The sequence below is a fragment of the Perca fluviatilis genome, chromosome 12 (assembly GCF_010015445.1).
Source record: "Perca fluviatilis chromosome 12, GENO_Pfluv_1.0, whole genome shotgun sequence".
NCBI classification, from domain to species: Eukaryota; Metazoa; Chordata; class Actinopteri; order Perciformes; family Percidae; genus Perca; species Perca fluviatilis.
Genome location: NC_053123.1, coordinates 3,695,409 through 3,716,954, shown reverse-complemented (window position 1 = coordinate 3,716,954; position 21,546 = coordinate 3,695,409). Strand labels below are relative to the sequence as shown.

At 41.2% G+C, this 21,546-nt stretch overlaps 1 protein-coding gene across 2 annotated transcripts in view; it reads right to left on the bottom strand.

Annotated features, from left to right (window-relative positions):
• The window catches only part of LOC120570277 (inactive dipeptidyl peptidase 10-like), a 241,615-nt gene that overhangs the window by 133,941 nt on the left and 86,128 nt on the right, over nucleotides 1-21,546 (bottom strand). Inside the window, exon 1 of one of the 2 annotated variants that reach the window (XM_039818540.1) lies at nucleotides 1,031-1,542. The exons of the other annotated variant lie outside the window; for it this stretch is intronic. Within the exon in view, the coding sequence (XP_039674474.1) occupies nucleotides 1,031-1,111 (81 nt within the window). The 5' untranslated portion in view covers nucleotides 1,112-1,542. Of the gene's footprint in view, nucleotides 1-1,030; nucleotides 1,543-21,546 lie in introns of those variants that run through there. 2 annotated transcript variants of the gene reach the window in all.

The window sequence follows — 21,546 nt, the reverse complement described above, 5'->3', positions numbered from 1 at the left end:
AGTGAACATCTTTGGGGTCTTGCAGTGACATTTAAAGACATCACCTTGGACTAAGAAAGAGGGATTGACAACTTTCAGTATTTATCACATTGTATAGACTAAACATTTATCGATTAATTGAAAAAAAAATCGGCAGATTAATCGTTAGTTGCAGCACTATCTTAATCCCTTGAATAAAAAAAACATTGCAGGGCGCAACGCCACCTGTGCAAAGGTGCCTAAAACAGGAACATGTAACCCCTACAATCTAATGGGAGTATTTGAAGGAGCCTAAACTAGAGACAGAGCGCGGGTCTGAAGTCATAGTGAGTGTAGGCTACAGTATATGAGAGGTAAAACACGCACAGGGCCTATAGTGCCTTTTCTTCCCCTCATACAAAGTGATTCTCCACGATCTTTTTTTTTTTTTTTTTTTTTTTTTTTTTTTTTTTTTTTTTTTTTTTTTTTTTTTTTCTCTCTCTCTCTCTCTCTCAAGGTGTCGAGGGCAGCTGACAGGAGGCAACGGCGGAATGACAATGCGCCCTGCCTGCGCAGTCTTCCCCTCGTTCCCCTTCCCCGGCAGTGCATGCGCCCATGGCGTTCAGCATTTCTGTGACCCGGTCTGTGACACCTGACAATGAGCTCCACGCACAGCTGACCACCGCTTGATTTGTTTCAATATAAAAAAGGCATGTGCGGCGCGACTTGAATCCGCCTCTCGCTGTAGTCGCAGCCCCAGCCACAGCGTGTCTGTCTGGAGGATACACAGAGCTGAAGCGGAGGAAGACAAGGAGCCCAGCAACTCATGCGTCCCTCACTTAATGTAGGCTTTGTGGCCACGACTGCCTGTCCGCTGCCGTTTAAGCAAATCAGATGAAGCTATATGTTGACAAAGGGACTGACCTTGCAGAGCAGGCTATAGAGTTTACTGCAATGGACAGCATGGATAAAGAGTGTACGATAATGAACATGGGTAAAGTGGAAGAAACCTGCTAATCAAGTCCTTAGAAAAAGCTAATTGCCCACCCCTCAGAGGAAGCTAATTGCCCACCTCATCCTGCTGCTGCTGCTGCTGCTGCTGCTGCTGCTGCTGATTCGGTCTCTGATTCGGCTGCTCCTTGGTGGCTGTCATCGTAAACTCCTCGTATGATTAAACTTGGTTGAATCCTAAAAGAAAATGAAAAACGGCCTGATTCCCGTTTTCCGCGTGCAAAAAAGTCCGAAGAGGGGAGGATGCTGCAAAGCGCCGTCTTGTCAACTGCGGAATGTTAAACAGGAGCGGGAGCGAAGGGACGGTCCGGATCCGTCACGATTGAATCTCTGCGAGCTCTCTGGACGAGCGTCTGACGAGAAGCCAACGAACGCAGCCGGTGCGTTTACACCAGGCCCGGGAAAGGCAAGGGAAGGGAAGAGAGGAGACTTTCGGACACGCTCGTTAACCGAACCCAGAAGGAGCCTAAGTGTCCTCACATTTTAGCTCCAAGCCACTTCTCTTACACGTCTGTCTGAGGAAGTGGAGGGATAGAGAACTCTCTTCCCTGGCTCAGTGAAGCTGGGAATTTAGAGAAAGGGGGGAGGGATACACAGAGAGGAAGAGGAGGAGGAGGAGGAGGAGGAGGGGTGTTCATGTGGTCTTGCGATGGTTTCCTGAAGCTGAAGAGGATGGGGGGTTGCTTTTGCTGGATGAATAAAAAACCTTCAAGATAAGAGTGCAGTTTGAACTGTTCTGCCTGTACATCATGTCTTTGCAGCCTGTTTTCCTGACCGTGTAGTCAGGCCAATACATGCTGAAAGCCTGCATGACGCCCAGCCACGGAGCCTGCCTGCAGCCGGGCAGGAGCTGTCCACGGTGCTGAAAGCCCGCTGCACATTCATCTTCATTTCTCGCGTAGGTGCACACACCACGCCACCTCTGCTTTTTCGTTTTCTCTTTTTTCCCCCAAATTTTTCTTATTACCATGCACTAAACACTGGCTCAGTCTGACGGCTGCTGGCTGAAAACCGTTCTGTTATACAGGAGCTTTTACTTGGCCTTAAGCGAGGAGCTTAACAGTCAATAAAAAGAAATTCAGCACAGCTCGCTGTGGGTTGGTAAATACGTGCGGGCAAAGATGCAATTGCATCGCAGTGGAAGGACACCTGTGAACCCGATGCTGGGCTTATTATATTAGAGAGAGAGAGAGAGAGAGAGAGAGAGAGAGAGAGAGAGAGAGAGAGAGAGAGAGAGAGAGGGAGAGGGAGTTTGTGATGATGATAGAAGCCCACAGCTGAAGCCGCACTGTCAACACAAACCGAACAGGAGGCTGTGATATGAAGTCTCATATCTTTAATGTCTCAGCCAGACAAGGATCAATATCTGCATGGGACTTTTGTGGTGAATCACTGAGCTTATTAGGCACTGCGAGGTGTAATAACTCACATGCGCTCTAACTGTCGCAAATAAAAACACATGGCACTAAACCAGTGGCTATGTAAATAAGTGCACGTAGGCCTACTCAGGTAAATCATTTTGAGGTACTTGACTAAGTATTCCTATTTCAATTATACTTCCTTTTAACCGAATATTGGACTTACATTCAGGCTATCAGGTTGTCAGAAGTGCACTTCTGTTTTAATCTGCATCCTGATTGTTTTGAGTGTCTTTATTTTGGCACCTTTCCAGCGTAAACACAACACAGCACCAAACCAGCTTGGAACTGCTAGAACAATGATGAAGAAGACAGCAGTGCATGTTCTCATGGGAAGCTCACAGGCCTCCAGGGACACTCCTCCAGATTCTCTTTAAGCTTTCTTCTCTCACCTGTTGCAAATTACAGTTTGAAATCAGCTCCATTTGATTGATTACACAAGAGTGCTCCCCTCACCCAAAAAAACAAAAACAAAACGCCCCCATAGGTTGTTTCTTTAGGCAGCAATTACGACTCATATTAACGTTTATAGTGGCGGTGCCCTCTAGTGGCCGTAGTAGTTATGACAGGAGCAAAGCGAGAAGTAAGGTGATGAAGTATAAGAGTGCCAAATTTCTACCTAAGGAGGAGGCAGGTCTCAGGACTTTCATGTCCTGTTTGATAATAAAAGGAAACAGCAAGTTTTCTTAAATTTTACAGAACGGAGCTATGTCACTTTCTGCGTCACACGTGTAACCAGAAGTGAAGTAACGTCAGATTTTTAACCCAAACCATCTTTTTCTACACACTAAAAACTCCTGGGTCAAAAATAACGCATTATGGGTTATTTTTGACCCAACTCCTGGGTTAAAAAGGGACCAACTAATTTCTGGGTTATTTCAACCCAGAAAATTGGGTTATTCTTTTTGACCCAACTTCTGGGTTAAATACTTGACCCAAATGTTCAATGTTCAACAAATTTTGTGGGTTGAAATAACCCAGAAATTAGTTGGTCCCTTTTAAACCCAGGAGTTGGGTCAAAATATTAGCCCTATAACCCAGAAAATGGTTACCCTCTGAAAAAATAACCCATAATTTTAACCCAACACAAATAACCCAGAAACTGGGTTGAAGAAATAACCCAGGAGTGTAAACTTAACTAAAAAAGTGTACCAAGTAGTATCCAAGTAGTTTTTGTGCCTAAACCTAACCAAACTGCCTGTGTTTAAAACCACAACCTTTACATGGTTTAGATATGAGGTCACATTTCTTGCCACCCATGGGGGAGCTAATTTATGAAACGCTCCGGACGGAGGGTAGGAATAAATGTCCTGATATCATCGAAACATTTTAAACCATAGCGTATATAAGAAGCTGATGAATAAAGAAACAAACCAAATGATACAACACTGATAACTTGTCTGTATTGTGGTGGTATTTCTAATCCCAAATTCCTGGGAATGTGGACAGGGTGAATAATACTGTACATACCAACATAAAGTCTACCATGAGATGAACACCATTCCTCCAGCATCACTCAGTGAGCCCTCGTGTCTTATCAAACAGAACCTTGTCACATGTCTTTACTCTGTACAGTTGTAGAGATGAGATCACAGTAAACAGCAGTGCAGTGTGGAATATAGCAGTACTGAATAACTAGCCAGCTTGTATTATTAATAAAGGCACCAATCGATTTGTGTCCTCCATCTTGTAGACACAGGTGATCAATCCACTTTGAGAAGTGAGTCGGCCCAAGTCGGCCTACGGCACCAATCAGTTCTGCTACTGCAGCTGTATCCTTATGAGAAGCGGGCCCTATAATTCAGTTAGCACAGCTACACATCTCTAACAGAAATACTGGTCCAGAGGGTGTTTTGTCCCCTCTGTTCTCAGATATAACGGAGTATATGTATAAGTGTACATAAATAGCATCTACTGTTTTGATTTTTAGTACATTTCGATTTCATCACAACTTCTGTTCCTATGTCAGCGATGGCCGATTAGTCTCGCATTGCGAGACCTATCTCCACAGCTGTGGAGTAAGGTCTGGCTACACCACAGATGCATTCTGAGATAGGAGGAGAAATAAAACGCTCTGGGTTGTTTGCATTACTTTAAACCAATCACAATCGTCTTGGCCAGTGCTATGCTCTGATTTTGTGAAGTCTAGATTCACCATAACTTAAAGCTAAAATCATGAATTCTAAAATAAATTTGTTTTGGCACAGGCCCCATCTGCAAAACAGGGACACAAAATGAGCTGATAATTAAGCAGCTACCTGCGTAGATAATGTGTTTTAGTTGTGCAAATGTTCTACCAAGTTTGCAAAACATCATATCACCAAAAAACACCTGACATGAACCGGACATTGGACCTTTTTGGCCCCTGGGGCCCTGGGGCAGTGGCTCTACTCGTAACCCAGCCTTGATTCCGAGAACCATTTTAACATGAAAGGGCATTTGCCTTTCAGAAAGCAGAACTTAGATGCACACCACACAGTGACCACACAGAGTAAATCACCTGTCAAATATTTCAAGGAATTGGGAGAAATGCCAGCTAAAGACCTGCATATTGGCACAGAGGGCAGACTAAACATCTCTTTCACCCAAAGCACAGATGCTCAAATATTGACATCTTGTGTTCGACCAGCTGTACCTTCAGAATGCCAAAGACGTAAAATTATTAGAAAGTAAACACACTGTGCAACACATGTGCAAACAGCACGCACTGTTCGTTCTTGAAGGTTAACAAAAGTGTTCAGAGGTGAAAATCAAGGGAAAAAAATCATTTCATTCTCTGTGGGTGTGTTGAGTGCATTAGCAGAGCTCGCATTAGCATAATTTCCTCTTAACCTTTGCTTGCGTGCGCCACTTTCTGAGAGAGACTGATGGCATTTGCCTGTTTGGAAGAGGGAGTGATACACACATTGGATCTGCTCGGATGATGAATACATCTGATAACCTTTAGCGGATTGTTTCATCTGAAGGTAAAGGTTGGATCTACATTAGTTTGCCTCCATAAGCGCCTTCAAAATTGTGGGGTATTTGTGGCTAGGTTATACATAGCAATATGACTGTTATTACATATTCAGTGTTTATAAGGTCACACAGTGCACAGCCTGCTTCCATTCATGATGAGACTACAGTGCCGTTCTCACTCCCAACTCATCACACACTGAAGCTTAGTTGCACAAGGCACCCTTTGTTCTTCTCTAAATTCTAAATGTATTTAAAGTGTACCATTAGACATGGTCTCAGTCCACTTTACAAATAAAGGAACACAAAAAAATCAGACAGCAACAACAGAACAGCATTAAAGCAGCAATAATAAACAATACACAACCAGCAACATAAGACAATGAGTGAAAAAATGTTGTATGTGAAGGGCACAGAAAGGATGGTGTGTTATGGTTGGCTGTAGTATAGTGAGTAGGGGTTAATCTAGATTTAAAAATGTCAGCTGAGTAGCTTCTTTAACATGTAGTGAGATGAGTGGCACGGCAGGAGACTGCTCTATAACCAACATATTTTAAGTTTAGTAGGGGAATGACCAGGAGACCAGCATCAAGGGAGCAGAGTGTGTCAGTGTATACGGTGTAATAAGCTCAGATAAATACGGTGGTGAGAGTCCATGCAGGGCTTTATACAGTATGTTAAAAGAAGAACCTTAACCCTTCTGCTTAGTTGTATTAATGATATTAAGTTGTGGCTGTCACAAAACTTTCTTAACTTGAACGAAGATAAAACGGAGTGTATCATCTTCAGTACTTCAGCCACGACAAACGGTCCATCTTTGAGTTTGGGAGCACTGGCTTCTTACTTTAAGCCAGCTGTCAGAAATTTGGGGGTTACTTTTGAATGTCACATGAAATTTGACAAGCAAATCAGCAATGTTGTCAGAATGAGCTTTTTCCAGCTCCGTCTCCTGGCTAAAGTTAAACCATTCCTTAACAGGCATGATCTAGAAAAGGCGATCCATGCTTTTATTAGTTCAAGGTTGGATTACTGTAATGCTCTTTATGTTGGTCTGAATCAAACCTCCATCTCACACCTTCAACTTGCAAAATGATGCTGCTCGGTTTTTAACAAATACATCTAGACGTGCACACATCACTCCCGTTCTTTACACCCTACATTGGCTCCCTGTGCGTTTTAGAATAGATTTTAAGATTTTATTGTTTGTTTTTAAGGCCCTTAATGGCCTAGCCGCGGAGTACCTATCTGAGATTTTAACCCTGCGTGAGCACAGCCGGTCTTTGTGGTCTTCTACCCAACTGGTTTTAGAAGTCCCAAGGTCAAGGTACAAACGATGGGGTGGTCAGGCTTTTGCGGTTGCTGCCCCGAGACTCTGGAACAAATTAACCCCTGATATTTGCACAACAGATGTTGCTCTTTTCAGGTCTAAACTCAAAACTTACCTGTTTAGAATGGCTTTTAATACGCAGTAGTGGTGTGACAATTTCCTCTTCCTGTTTCTGTGTAACCTTTTATGATTTTACTGTTTTCTACGTTTCATTCTTTTTATTGCAAGATATGTTGTTCTATTCTTGCCTGATGTGAAGCACTTTGGATACCTGCTGGTTGTTGTAAAGCGCTATACAAATACATTTTGATTGATTTGATTGATTTTGTTGTCCTCTGGTCAAATTTGACCCATTTTCTAAGTTTTTTTTATATCAGAAATATGGGGTTCTTTCAACCAAATTGCCCAGAAATAACGTGGATGCGTGCATGTAAGTTGTATGGAACCCATACAACATTCTTTGCAGGTAATATTAATGATTACTTCCATTGAATTTTGGGTGTGTTATTCAATTGTATAGCATTTGAAAAAACAAACAATGTAGTGGTTTTAAAACAGTATCCAGTCTGTGACTCACTCAACATCCTCTGATCTTAACTATTAATCAAAATAATTCATAATTTTAGGGTTTTTTTAAAACCCAAAAATTAAGTATAATGTCATTTAAATTAGGTTTATTGAACATGAATAATCATTTTAAAAAAAGTCTCAGAAATGCGAATAAACTCGCGGAAAAAGCGCCCCCCAAAAAAGTTCATTTTCAATATTGACCCAGAAGGAAAACAGGTTCATGGTGGACGGGAAGACAACACAAGGGTTAAAAGCTCTAGCTCTAGCTCGCACTGGGAGCCAGTGTAGAGAGTCCAGAATGGGGGTTATGTGATCATATACAGGGAGTAGTATGAAAGGCTGAAACTCTGGGTAATGAGGCAGGTTGGGGCTTGTGGAAGGGACAAACAACACAGGACTTTCACCCAGGAGACCAGGGTACTTGTCCTGTTGTTGTCCCATGTGTTAGGGCTGCTTTTTTATTGTTCTCGCAATATCAACTTGCACAATGAACACATTGCGAGAGGCTGCGACATATCGCGGAAGACACTTAGAGATCAGGGAGTTAGTGAAAAGAAAGTATTAGAAGAAAACTGTTCTTTAAAACGTAACTGTCATTCTTGTTTAGTGGTGCTTTTGATTCAATTTAAATACAACAAGTTGTTGTATTCTAGCAGAATACTGAAAGCAGCAGAATTGCAGAACGGAGTCCACTTTAATATCGGTTTATTTATTGCAAGTTATATCGTTATCGCGATATTCAACAATGTTGCCCCGTATTTTCCTCATAGAAAATATGCAGCTCTACCATGTGTCACTTAAACGTTGGGTCTGAATGCCAGAACTATCTCCACAGGGCAGTCTTGGTCTCAAGACCACTTTTCGAAGGTCTCAGTCTTGTCTCGGAATCGACCACATTTTTACTCGGTCTCGGATGAAGAGGACTCAGGATTTTATTCTAAGACCGGTCAAGACCACAACTTCAGGGATATCACTAAATTGCCCGTGTATCGTCGGACTTAGTTGTTAACATCATTACTGTGACTGGATGTAAAATGTCCTGCTTCAAATGCAACCAATAACTTGATTCATTTCTAGTTTGAAACATGTTACTGTTAACCTCCGTTCCCAATCCTCTTAATACGCACTCCCAAAGTGAATATAGGAGACAGGAGAAGAAGCTCTGGCTGTCTGGGAGATCTCAGCCAAATCCTCGGTAACAACATTTTATTTATTACATTTTAATATATTTTTTTAAGAGTTTATTTGCAAAAAAAACATCTAAAAGAAAACACACAGCAGTGTGTACATTCTGCAATGTAACGCTAACCGACACAGCTGGGACCACCTACAATTTTTTTTATCTGCACTAAGTAAGGAAGCATAAAGAAAGGTAAGCTAAGTGTAAGTGACGCTAGCGAAGCTAGCTAGCTAAAGTTATCAATCTGCCTCTGTAGCAAAACTCTTCAGGAATCTCTTCACCCCGCACCCAAGGGGATTTCGCGAATATTAGCTATAAATATTAGCTAGTTGTGTATATACACTGTATGTTTCAGTTGTTGTCTGGTCTTGGTCTTGACTCTGTCTCGCCCTGCCGTGGTCTCGGTCTTGTCTCGGTCTCGATACACTCTGGTCTTGGTAATGACTTTTAGGTTTCGGTCTCAGTTTAGGTGGTCTTGACTACAACACTGCCTACGCGAACACCCTCTGACATTTAGGTCAGGCGGACCCTCGCCAGCAGTGATGCCAGTAGAGAGTAACAGTTTTAGAGTTACTAAAGTAAGTTACTTAGTAACGCGTTATTCTAATCTGACCACTTTTTTCAGTAATGAGTAATCTAACGCGTTACTATTTCCAAACCAGTAATCAGTTTAAAGTTACTTATCCAAGTCACTGTGCGTTACTATTTTTGTTATTTGTCTTAGTAAAAATATATATTTTTGCTTTCTTCTTGCGTCTCGGGGAGTGAAGTCACGTATGTGACAAGTCAGATTTTCAGCATGAGGACAGGTCACGTGTACCACGCAGCGACACAAACGTAAACAACAATGGAGGGAGGAGAGAGATGGAAATACAGTCACTATTTTGAGTTTGTGTCAGCTGAAGACGGCAGTATTAAGGTTGGTTGTACACTCTGTGCTGGTGGCGACAAAGTGCTATCTAGCTACAAAAACACTATGTTAAATGTGAAGAAACATTTGGAGTCGCAGCACTGCAGTCAAACTTACAGAGCAAGTCCCAGCAGGGGGTGCGAAGCAGAGAGCAGGAGGCCCCCCCCACCACCCAAACAACAAAAGCTGGACTTCGGTGCAAAACCAGTAAGTGGGGGAGAGTTGAAGAAGTTGGTCGGGCAGTAGGCCTATGTTGTAGAGGAAATGCTGCCCTTAAACACGGTTGACTGGCTCTCTTTTATGCCATAATAAACCAGATCCTACTACTGGCAACGCCGAGCTGCCTCACAGTAAACCGGTTGTCATTTTTATGTTGAGGCTGTGGGGGTGTTGTCGGCAGTTGCTGAATGTAACTAATAAAGTAACTTGTAATCTAACTTTGTTACTTTTAAAATCAAGTAATCTGTAAAGTAACTATGTTACTTTTTCAAAGTAACTGTGGCAACACTGCTCGCCAGTATCATTTTGGCTCAAGCATTTTGCTCCCCAGCAACAACAATCATTTACAAATATAAAAGCACATTAAAAGCATTCAAAACTACACTAAAGAATACTTCATATTTAATGTCCCAAAAGCATTTTGGTAAATCATACATTCGCAACAAATTTGATATAAATGATTATACTTCAATATCGACACTGTTGATACAACCCTTTGTCTTCTTCCCTTGCAATTACTTCAGCTACCCCATAATTATTTTAACGATATCCTGTCTGCACTAAATAATTACACAGTAACGGGTAGCCTGTAATCTAACCATTCAGCATTTCAACTCCAGGATGCACACAGAAATTTTAAAAAGCATTAAAGAAAAAAAAACAAGACAAACCTAGGACAAAGCAGGCCAGTTTTCTGTTCATAGCATGAGATACCAAAGTGAGCTGGGACAATCTGTATTTCGGGTGACTTAAATTGATGACTTACTGCTGGATCCATGTCTACATACAGTATACAGCAGAGTTACAGCCACAGGGACTGCAGTAGGATTGCTGCAGGCTGTCTAATTTCTCTACACTTCCCATCAAGTGCTGTGCTCGTTCTCTGGCTTGCCTAAGGTCTGCCGAGCTCCTCTGAGTGAATACCACTCTCGGTGTCCTGCTTAAAACACAAGCCATGCATGGCACTGAAGTAAAGGCGGTGGCATTACATTTAAGCAGGCTGGGCTGAATTACTGGCTTAAGATCAAAGACAGTGCTTTAAAAAGATTGTAGGTTTGGAGTTTTGCTTCGGTGCATTTCATGTGTCCCCCCCCCCCCATGAATTGTCACAAAATAATCTTCATCTGCTCTTTTTTTTTGTCAATTGGTGAAAATTCTACTCCAATCCAGAGGTATGGAGACAGAGAGTGGGAGACAGAGATGGGAGGGAGGGAGGGAGAGAGTTACAGAGAGTGAGAGAGCCCTAGGGAGGCGTATTACTGAGGTGTCTGCTGTTGATAAAGTATTTATGACCCTGGGGCAATTTAGTGCAGACATCCAGGAACTCCACACCACCGGGCCGCCTATGAAAGTTTCATGACCAAACCCAATGTGGCTTTGGCGGAGCAACTCCAGATTCAGAACATCACATCATTACAGCAACTGCAAGTACTTCTCACTGGTAGCATATTACCGCCCTGGAGTCCTAATAAATAGAAAAGTCAAAGTCGTTCCTGGTTGGCAGTCTTTATGTACTTTTCTTTCAGTCTTTTTGATTCATGTAAAGCAAAGTCACAAACACTAAAGTCATGCAAAATGCCACGATGTTGGAGTTGGCCCTTTCTCTGATGCTGACTGAAGTCTTTGAGTTCCGATTTCACAAGCAGACATTTATAGAGAGGAATGGGTTTTTTTATTCTCTCCCTCTATGAGCAGTACTGCGCACGATTGCTGATTCATTGGTACCTCTTTCATTAAAGGCACAAATGATTGCAGAGATTTGAAAGCTCCCTTACATTGACACTCATAAACCGAATCCCCACGCAAAAATCAAGTCTGGCTTAGTCTTGATCAACGATGTACATTTCCAGGATAATTGCCTGACATCTGGCGCTGTCCCTCCCGCTCTCTGTGTGTTGCCGTTCTTATACTCCATTCTCTTTGGGAAACAACAACAACAACAACAACCTTCGAGCTAGCAAGCCACACGCTGAAAATGGAAAGTTTAAAAATCTAAATTTGAATCGTGCAACAAGGCAGGCCTGATTGTAAAGATTTACAAAGAATGTTTACAGTGTTTGCTCTCTAACTGGGACTTGTATCCAGCTAATTTACATAGCTCACGTTACTGTATTGTGTGAACAGGTAACTTAATTTACTATTGTATGTGGCTTTTTCTTTCGCGGGGTGCAAATGTTCCACCAAAACAAGTTCCTTCCTGAGACTATTTAGCAGAGCCACCTTTATTGGATCCATAACAAAAGCAAATCAAGCTATTTCAGATAGAAACAAAAAGTTTAGCAGTTTCAGTTTGAGCAACTGAAAGCTTTGTTACCTCAAACTAAATGATGATTGTATGACATGCATTAATCAACCATCTACAGATTTATCTATTACTTGGTCTGTTTGGCACAACCAGACAGAGACCGAGCCCTGCTGCAAGTCTATCCATAAAAACAGCAATTCTCTTTACAGTCAGTGTTTGCATATCAGCACCAATTTGAGGATCCCAGGTCGATTTGCTCCGCAATTTGAGTTTTTCAAACGATCTGCCTGGGGTGCGTTAACATCAGACACACAACATGAGCAGGAGAAGCCCCTTTTCATCATGATAGAGAGTGAGCTAAGTGAGAGAAATCTGCAAAATATTTCACAATCACACAATCACTTCGAGGAAAATACCGCTCAGTGGGGGAAACAGCACATTTGACCTTTGCAATATTAAAAGAAAATGCATTTCAGGATTATTTCGAAATGGAATAAGCTATAAAAACATAATAACTTTAATATCTTTGATTGTCTAAGATGTGCTTTGTAACATCTTTGACTGAGCATCAAAGCAATAACTGTAATTATATCGTTAGACAGGATTAATGCATGCCGACTGATCATAATGAGCTGCAACAAGCTTGAAGCGTTGTGAGGAAACGTGACGTGCTCCATCCAGCAAACATAAATCCATCAATTCAACTGTATGCAGCAGTGTTCAGGTCACACAGCAGCAATCCCCAGTAGAGACAAACAAACAAACTAATTAAAGTGCTGTAATGTGAACAGTCTTTAGTGCCATAGAACTATAAAATCTGAGCGCCTGTTGCTGGTTGTATGTAGCCGCTACAGAGCACCGGGACGCCGACTACCAGCGGCAGTTGTTTAGCTGCCAAAAGGTGAATACGAGCTGGGTACAGGCAGCGCCAGATGGCAGTCCTTTCAGGAGCGGTGGTAGTGGAGTTTAGCCAGAAAAAGTGAGCGTCGTGTGGCGACAACAGTCAAGTTTAGACACCAAAACGACGAGTTAGGTTTAGGAAAAACATTTATCGGGTGAAAGTATTTTGTTTTTGCTGCAAAGTGAACTCCGCTCTCCGGCTTCGAAGCGCTTGTGTTTTATGTTGACACAACATTGTGCTAGTTCTCTCTGAGATTATTTTCCATTGAATATCGATGTTCATTTGGCATGGCTGGCCGAGTGCCACTATATCCATGGTATTGAAAGGGGGATTTAATTCTTGGATGTTTTGTGAAAAATAATGTTTTTTGATCATGCACAATTGTGAAAACATTATTTTTCACACATCGCGCACTGCTAGTGACTGGCTTAAAAACGCAACGACACGGTGAACATCCTCGTAGCCAAGTTAGCAAACAAATGAGAACAAGTGTTAATGATTACTTTAAGATCGGGGTGATAGACACAGCAGAGTCGTCAAACAACTGCCAAGCAGCCAAGAAAAATGATGTCACAGAATGTAATGTAGGGAGATGGCGAGCCCAAAAAGACTGAAAAACAAACTAAGGGACTCATTTCAAATAAAAACATGTTTTCTAATAAAACGAGTTGGTCCTCTTGAAGTCTTATAATCCAAAAAGATGACTCTTGAAAAAGAAGGGAGGGAGGAGTCATCCTATTATCGGTAGGGTTGGGTACCGTTTGGATTTTTATGATTCCAATGCTGAACCGGTACTTTCAAAACGATTCCGATTCCTAAACAGATTCTTGAAAAACTGAAAAATGACATCAAAGAAAGGCTCTTTTATGGAGTTTTTTTTTTTTTATTGAAAATTATTAAATTTTAACAATATATTAACGTTTTAAAGTAGTTAAATATATAATAAGTAAACCTAAGTCACCTAACACATAACTACAAGAATTTAACAAATAACAGTTACACTAATTTCAACCCCGGAGCAGAAAAAAAGAATCTGCTACATTCTGCATCGCCGCTGAAAACATAAAATTTTATAAAATAAAACCAAATCCGCAGATTTCACGCTCCGCCACAGTAACATCACTTTAGAATGTGCCCGTATTTGTGTATATTAGACTTCAGGATCACATTCCTGCAAGCAGATATTCTGTTCTTTAACATTTTAGATACAGATACAGCCCACACACTCGTCAAAAAGCAATTAACTCTTGTTTTTTTTAATATCATCATAATTAAACTGTTAGATGCTGGTTACATTTCTTTTAGTTTTGCCACTGTAATCCAATGTGAGCACCACTTATAAGGGCAGGAGCATGTTTTTAACACATTCAAGCCAAGGAGCCACAGGCATCCTCCCTGAGTGCCCTTAGCTGAAACAACAGATTCCTAACAGCTAACCAGACTGTGGATTCTGGAAAGTAAAAAGCTAGAATTTCCCACAGGGGTCAATAAAGCCCAACATTTCAGGTTATTATTATATAACAATATACTGCTGCACCAAACTCTGGTGCTTGAGCAGAATATAGGTTGTTGAGGGAGGCTCAGCCTCATCTTATATTCTTATAACCAGCTAAGCTAAAGCCCCCAGCAGGTTGATGTTAGCGCTAGGACTTATTAGTAAGATCAGTCTGATAAGTCTCAATAGACATACTGTACACATGATGCGCAAATTAGCTCTACAATGCTTGTTAGACAAGTTGTGTGCTTATCATTGTCTCCTAATCTCAATAAAAGACCCAATGCAGCTATGAGTGTATCCTACTAACAGTATTGTGTGTGGATCCAAAGCCTGACATATCTTCTTCCTCTGTGACATAGAGCTCTATTGTTGTCCAAAAACTATTAAAAACACATCAGCGAGCCACACTGTTGCACTGGCTGACATATTCTTTCATTACCAAGAACTCCCACACTGTATTTATTCTGATTCAATCCCCCACACGCCGTCCTGCAGCCACAAATACTCAAAAGAGCCCCAAATGTAGATAAATCCACCGCTGAAAATTGTCCCCGATAAATACATGTGCTTTTTGAGTAAAGTTTGCAAAAAGCTACATGGACCAGGTGTTTTAGGAAATGATGGAGGCTTAGTATTAAGATAAGTTAAAGTATATAGTTTCTTTTTAAAGAGTTAGTCTTACAACACATCCTTAAATGTCCAATATCAGAATGAAATCGTGAAAGTCTTGCTGGAGTTGGGGCGCGCTCCTGTCGTCTCAATCGTTTGGTGTAAGGCGCCAGAACTGACAATCAAATGAGGTTTATTTTTTTGAGTAAAATTCTCATCACACACTTGACAGTCATTTTAATTCCAGAGCCTGCCTCCCTACATGCACGTGTCCCACTAAAACAAGTTCCTTCCCCAGGCTATTTTGCAGCTGCAGTGTTGCTCCGTCCGGCGCTTAGCGCAGTCCAATTTCGATTGTGATTGGTTTAAAGAAATGCCAACCAGTGCACGTTTTTTTATCTCCCTCCCGGAAGGTTGTGTGGACTAGCCAGACCCTCCTCTGCAGCACTGTTGAGGAAGGTCTGGCAATGCGAGACTAAAGATCCATTAAACTCGGTTAATTTAAAAATGACAGTTGACTTTAGTTTCACAAGGGACAAAAAAAAACTGTCTCCTGAGTGAAAGTCCTGTGTTTGTTTGACCCATCCACCACCCCAGCCTGTGTCCTAATGTGGAATTTGGCGCTCTTATACTTCTTCACCTTACTTCCTTGTTTGCTCTCGCGATATTTACTACGGCCACAAGAGGTTGCCACCGAACAAGAAACGTAATTATGGGTCGTTATGAGCTGCTTGCTCAATCAACCTATACGGCCGTTTTCAGGGTGAGGGCAAGGTGACAAGTTAATAGTAAATAATACGCTATACACTATTTCCTCCTGTTTGAGTAAAGTCTGCTAAAAGCTACAGTGCCTGGCTGTTTTAGGAAATGACTGAGCCTTAAAAGTGTTAAGAAAACAAGTACAGTACTGTGCAAAGGTTTTAGGCAGGTATGAACAAATGCTGCAAACTAAGAATGCTTTCAAAAATGGAAGTGTTAATAGTTTATTTTCATCAATTAACAAAATGCAGTGAATGAACAGAAGAGCAATCTAAATCAATATTTGGTGTGACCACCCTTTGCATCAATTCTTCTAGGTACACTTGCACAAAGTTTTTGAAGCAACTCGGCTGGTAGGTTGTTCCAGACATCTTGGAGAACTAACCTCATATCTTCTGTGGATGTAGGCTTCCTCAAATCCTTCTGTCTCTTCATGTTATCCCAGACAGACTCGATGATGCTGAGATCAGAACTCTGGGGGGGCCATGCCATCATTTTCAGGACTTCTTGTTCTTCTTTATGCTGAAGATAGTTCTTAATGACCTTGGCTGTATGTTTGGGGTCGTTGTCCTGCTGCAGAATAAATTTGGGGCCAATCACATGCCTCCCTGATGGTATTGCATGATGGATAAGTATCTGCCTGTATTTCTCAGCATTGAGGACACCATTAATCCTGACCAAATCTCCAACTCCATTTGCAGAAATGCAGCCCCAAACTTGCAAGGAACCTCCACCATGCTTCAGCGTTGCCTGCAGACACTTATTATTGTACCGCTCTACAGCTCTTCAGCAAACAACCGGCCTTATGCTACAGCCAAATATTTCAAATTTTGACTCATCAGTCCAGAGCACCTGCTGCCATTTTTCTGCACCCCAGTTCCTATGTTTTCGTGCATAGTTGAGTCGCTTGGCCTTGTTTCAATGTCGGAGGTATGGCTTTTTGGCTAAAACTCTTCCATGAAGACCACTTCTGGCCACACTTCTCCAAACAGTAGATGGGTGTACCTGGGTCCCACTGGTTTCTGCCAGTTCGGAGCTGATGGCACTGCTGGACATCTTCCAATTACCAAGGGAAATAAGCTTGATGGGTTTCTCATCAAGTTTCCTCGGCCGACCACTGCGTCTACGATCCTCAACGCTCCCTGACTGTTTGCAGGTGTACCTATAAGAATTGATGCAGGTTTGAAGGCAAAGGGTAGTAACACCAAATATTGATGTGATTTAGATGTTCTTTTGGTCGCTCTCTTTGCATTTTGTAAATTGATAAAAATAAACAATCACTATTTATATTTTTGAAAACATTCTTCGTTTACAGCATTTTTTCCACACCTGCCTAAGACTTTTGCACAGTAGTGTATATATGCAGTGAAATGAAAAATTGAAAGTGAAAACTATGTAAACTATATTGCTCTCAATGTGGACCAGCTCTATGAACCACTGTCAAACATATGAATTCAACAATCTAAACACACAGGCCAGTAATGATAAACAAAACAGAAAGTCAAAACAAAGATTATGCAACAACATTTACAATGACGTTTCTCCATTTCTCTACAACAACCTTTTCCACTAAAAAACAAACCCGCTTTGGAATATAAGCAAAAACACGCAGCCATGCCTCTGCCCGACACATAATGAAGATTATGCATGGATGCAGCTAGAGGAGACACAGAGCATTATTAAAAATAAATACAGCCTTTGGCTCTTTGCACAGGGAGGGAAGCTCCGGCCTCCCCTCTCTGATCAAAGGCAAAGGCTGAAGCAGCACTCCGCATTCCCGCTTCTCCAAAGCTTGTTTCTGCATTCTGTACATCATGGATCAAAAAGAGGCAGGCAGAGTTTGGCTGCCGAGTAAAGGGCTCTGAAAGCCTTCAGGCGTCTCTGACATTGGGTGCAGCGTTTGATCCCCACCATAGAAAAGCCAAAGGCAGCATGCACTGCGTAAAGTCATCCTAATCACTGACACGAGTTATGCAGAACACAAGGATGTTTCATTATACCCATTCTGACGGGCTCAGAGGTGATTAGGCAACACCAGATTCACTCTAATGCATGGGATACCTCTAGATCTTAACATTGATGGTGAAAATTATTCCGGCACACAGATTTATCTGCTGTGAAGTAATTTGGAAAACAGTGATAAATTGTTGTTTTTTTGGAAATAGAAAATCAATGTAAATGTCTCTCATTTCTGACTTAGTACATACCATCTTTGTCAGCAAATTTACTTTAATATATTAATATTTCAGAGGCAACTGTAACAAATTGTGTTGCAGCCTTAGGATGAACAGGAACATCAGAAGGCATAGGATAAATAGCCCATAAAATTGCTGGAATCAGTCATACACAACAAGAACAAAAAAAACAACCTGGAAAAACATTATTTTTTAGTTATTTATTTTTTTAAATAAAGTGAAGAAAGTGGGGAGAGCGAGGGGGAAGACATGCAGTAAAGGGCCACAGGTCGGACTCGAACCCTGGGCTGCTGCGGCAAGGACTGAGCTTCACTAGGCGAGCCACCAAGGCACCCTGAAAAACATATTCTTAAATATGTTTTATCTTAAGACTTTTTGCATCAAAGGTCTCACAAACTTTAAGATAAGTCCGCAAGGGCTCTGGGCTACCCCACTGTGGAATTGGCACCCTGAGGGCTGGCCATTAGGAGCACCGGCAGAATTCTGATTCTGCTGATTGGCCTGGAGTGTCAGACCAGTGTTAAAAATGAGGTGAGCGAAAGATTGAGAGAAAGAGAAAAGATGGAGTTAGAGAAAGCACGTTAAAAAGGGAGAAAAGCCCTGCAGGAAAGTGCAGCTAAATGCTGCAACAATTCCAGAGATGTTCACATGCCATATTGTCACAACTACCCATCCAGAGTTGATTTATATTTTTTCACTTTTTAAACTATGGCATCAACCTTTCAATCATGCTATGTAGGAAAGCAGGATATTTGAAATCCAGTCAGAGCTCTAAGGTGGCACAAAAAATGGAATTATGGAAGTGCATTGACTAACCTTTGAAAGTGAAGACACTTGTTTTGACCTACTATTTGGTATTTTTGGAAGTTGTTTCTGTGCGTAGTAATGAAACTAAAGGATATGTTACTGGCATGAACAATGAACACATGTTTTTTCTCCAAAGAAGCAGTATATGTGGTGTGTTGGGAATATGTGGAGACTAGCCTGAATTAGAATCAATATCCCAACCTGGCTGGTCAAACAAAAAACTACATGCAAAATGTGAGTCTTGTACTTGACTGGCCATAGAAAAGCTTCTGCCCCAGACAAAGTGCAGTCAAAGGGCTTTTGAGCTCTTGCATTTTCTTAAACCTACATTGTGTCATTTTTTTTGTTGATTCTTAGCAAAAAAAACTTTGTACTTTCACAAATATATACTCATTCATGTGTAATTACTTCCACCAACTAATCAAAGTATTCTCGTAAGCGTAGAATCTGACATTCAGAATCATTCAGAATACATAGGAGTGACTCGCTCGAATGTATTCTACCATGGTTGCGCCTCCATCTTTAAAATACATTAGCCAAAGAGGGACATACCTCCACCTTTTGCTCTTTTACATTCAGTGGCACCCTGCACCGTGACGAATGCCAGGGGTAGTATACTCACCAGGGAAGCGAAAAAGAGAATTAAAACGACAACGCGACAGGCAAAGCGAGTGGCTAGAACAGCTGCGTGTCAACAAGGGAGAGACTAAGACTTCATTTTGGGTTCGGCAGTAGCAGTTTAAATGCGAACGGAATGCAAGGGGCTAGAAAGTAATATTCAGTTGGTTGTCATATACAATTTTACCGCTAGATGGGAGAAATTCTTACACAATGGAGCTTTAAACTTTGAATAAATGTGTCGGCTCCATGGTTAACCCGAAGGTTGGGTGGATTAGTTCTTTTTTTTTTTTTTATTATGCGGTGCAGCTTGATGGGTCAGTAATTAAGAAGTAAGTAAAACACATCTATTTAAATGAACAGTCAATTAATAAAGCTTCTGGTATATTTAAATTGATTGTGATCTATCGCTTATCAGCAAAATAGTAGATGATTATTAGTTTCAAACTAGTCTCTTATTTTTGTTTGAATCACTTCACATAGAAATAAAGATTTCATGTGGTTAGATTTCCAAATTTGAAATAAACATGGGGTGTGGATGGCCCACTGTTAGAATTGACAAGTAAATGTGGAGCCCATCTTAAATTGCTGGCTCCTCCTGTCCTTGTGGTTGTGTGTGTGTGCCTTTAACCCAACCATGACTGTAAAACAGAGCGAACAGTTCCAGTCAAGCCAAGTCAGATCAACTTTGTAAATTCTGCAATATGTGCCAGACATACACAGCAATTGAAAATGCGTTCCTCTCCAACCCACGGTGCAATAAGGACACGTACAACAACTATAATAGAAAAGATAAGTAATATATACAAATAAAGATAAAAAAAGATAATATATACAATTAAAAAAGTAATATATACAATACAGTAATACATTCACAAGAACCAAACAGTTTAGAAAACTAAAGATATTTGAAATCTGCAATATAAAAGGGAGAGTTACAGGTCTGTTTAGCAGGATGAACAACCCTGACGCATCACCTATAGCTAAGAACGCCTATATATCCCGTTTGATCTTTTTCTGGGTATATCTGATTACAGGTATTTGCAATTATATCTGATATTAATAATTACTTTATCTTGATAATTGTCTGCATTGTGTTTGTGATACATGCTCATCATGCACATAAATTAGGCAGAGCAGGCGGACTCAAAGAAAGCAAAGCTGCTGCGTTATGGCGCTGTCAGCCAGACAGTTCGAGATAATGGAAAGAGACAGAGTCAGTTGACCTTTCAGCTTCTGTTGGACAGATCTATCCGTCAACTGTACAGGTTGCATTTCACCACTGTCCGGCAGAAACCTTGTATCTCCATATTTCGTCATTTAATTTTTTTTTTTCATAAATCAATGTTATTGATACAATACGCTTTATTGTCCCCTTAGGGAAATTTGTTTTGGACTCCAAAGCTGGACACATGAATAATGCTTTGACAATTATGACTGTAGCAGTCACAACAATAGATTGCACATAAAGTATTGCCATGGTAAAAACATATTGCACGTAGCACATATTCCCCCATTAAAACACTGTGAAACTATTGCGCAATCTACAATCTACAGCCTCAAGTAACATTGTTTAAACGTTTGACAGAGGTAGGAACAAATTAGTTTTTTTTCTAACGGTTGAGTTTAGAGAGAGGGACTCTTTATCGTCTGCTAGAGGGCAAGAGCTCATACTCTGTGTGGAAGATATGTGATGGGTCAGACACTATCCTCTGAGCTTGCCTAAGAACATTTTGTTTGTAACTTGACTGGAGGGGCTGGTATTTATTCCTCCCCATCACCTTCATGGCTTGTGTGTACTAGACGAGCAAGCTTACTTTTTAGGTTTACCGCGAGGTTGCCACACCATGCTGACATCCCGTATCTGACTAAGCTTTCTAGTACAGCCTGATAGAATAAAAGCATGATCCTCTTGTCCACAACATACACACTAACTCTGGGTAATAAATAAAGTCTCTGCTGTAGACGGGAAAACAAACTTTCAACATGGTGCTTCCAGCTGAAGGTGTTGTCCAAGTGATTAATGGTGATCACCCACTGATCTAGGATCCAGAACCTTCTCCCTAATTTTAATGAGATGGTTGGTGTCGCACCACCGCACAATGTTTTCTATTTCAGAGAAATAGGCTGATGGGCCTGTGTCTTTGTACAGTAGGCTGAGGATGGCTGTGTCGCCACAGAATTTAACAGATTCTGTTTGAATTTGGGAGTCATTCTAATGATGCGCCATCACCTATAGTTTTGCACAATCACACACTATATGATACCAGACATCAAAATATGAGAAAAGTAATGATAGCATAGCATTTGTGAAAATTCATTCTACACAATCTTAGTAAAGGTTCAATGTAAGTCAATATGAATAT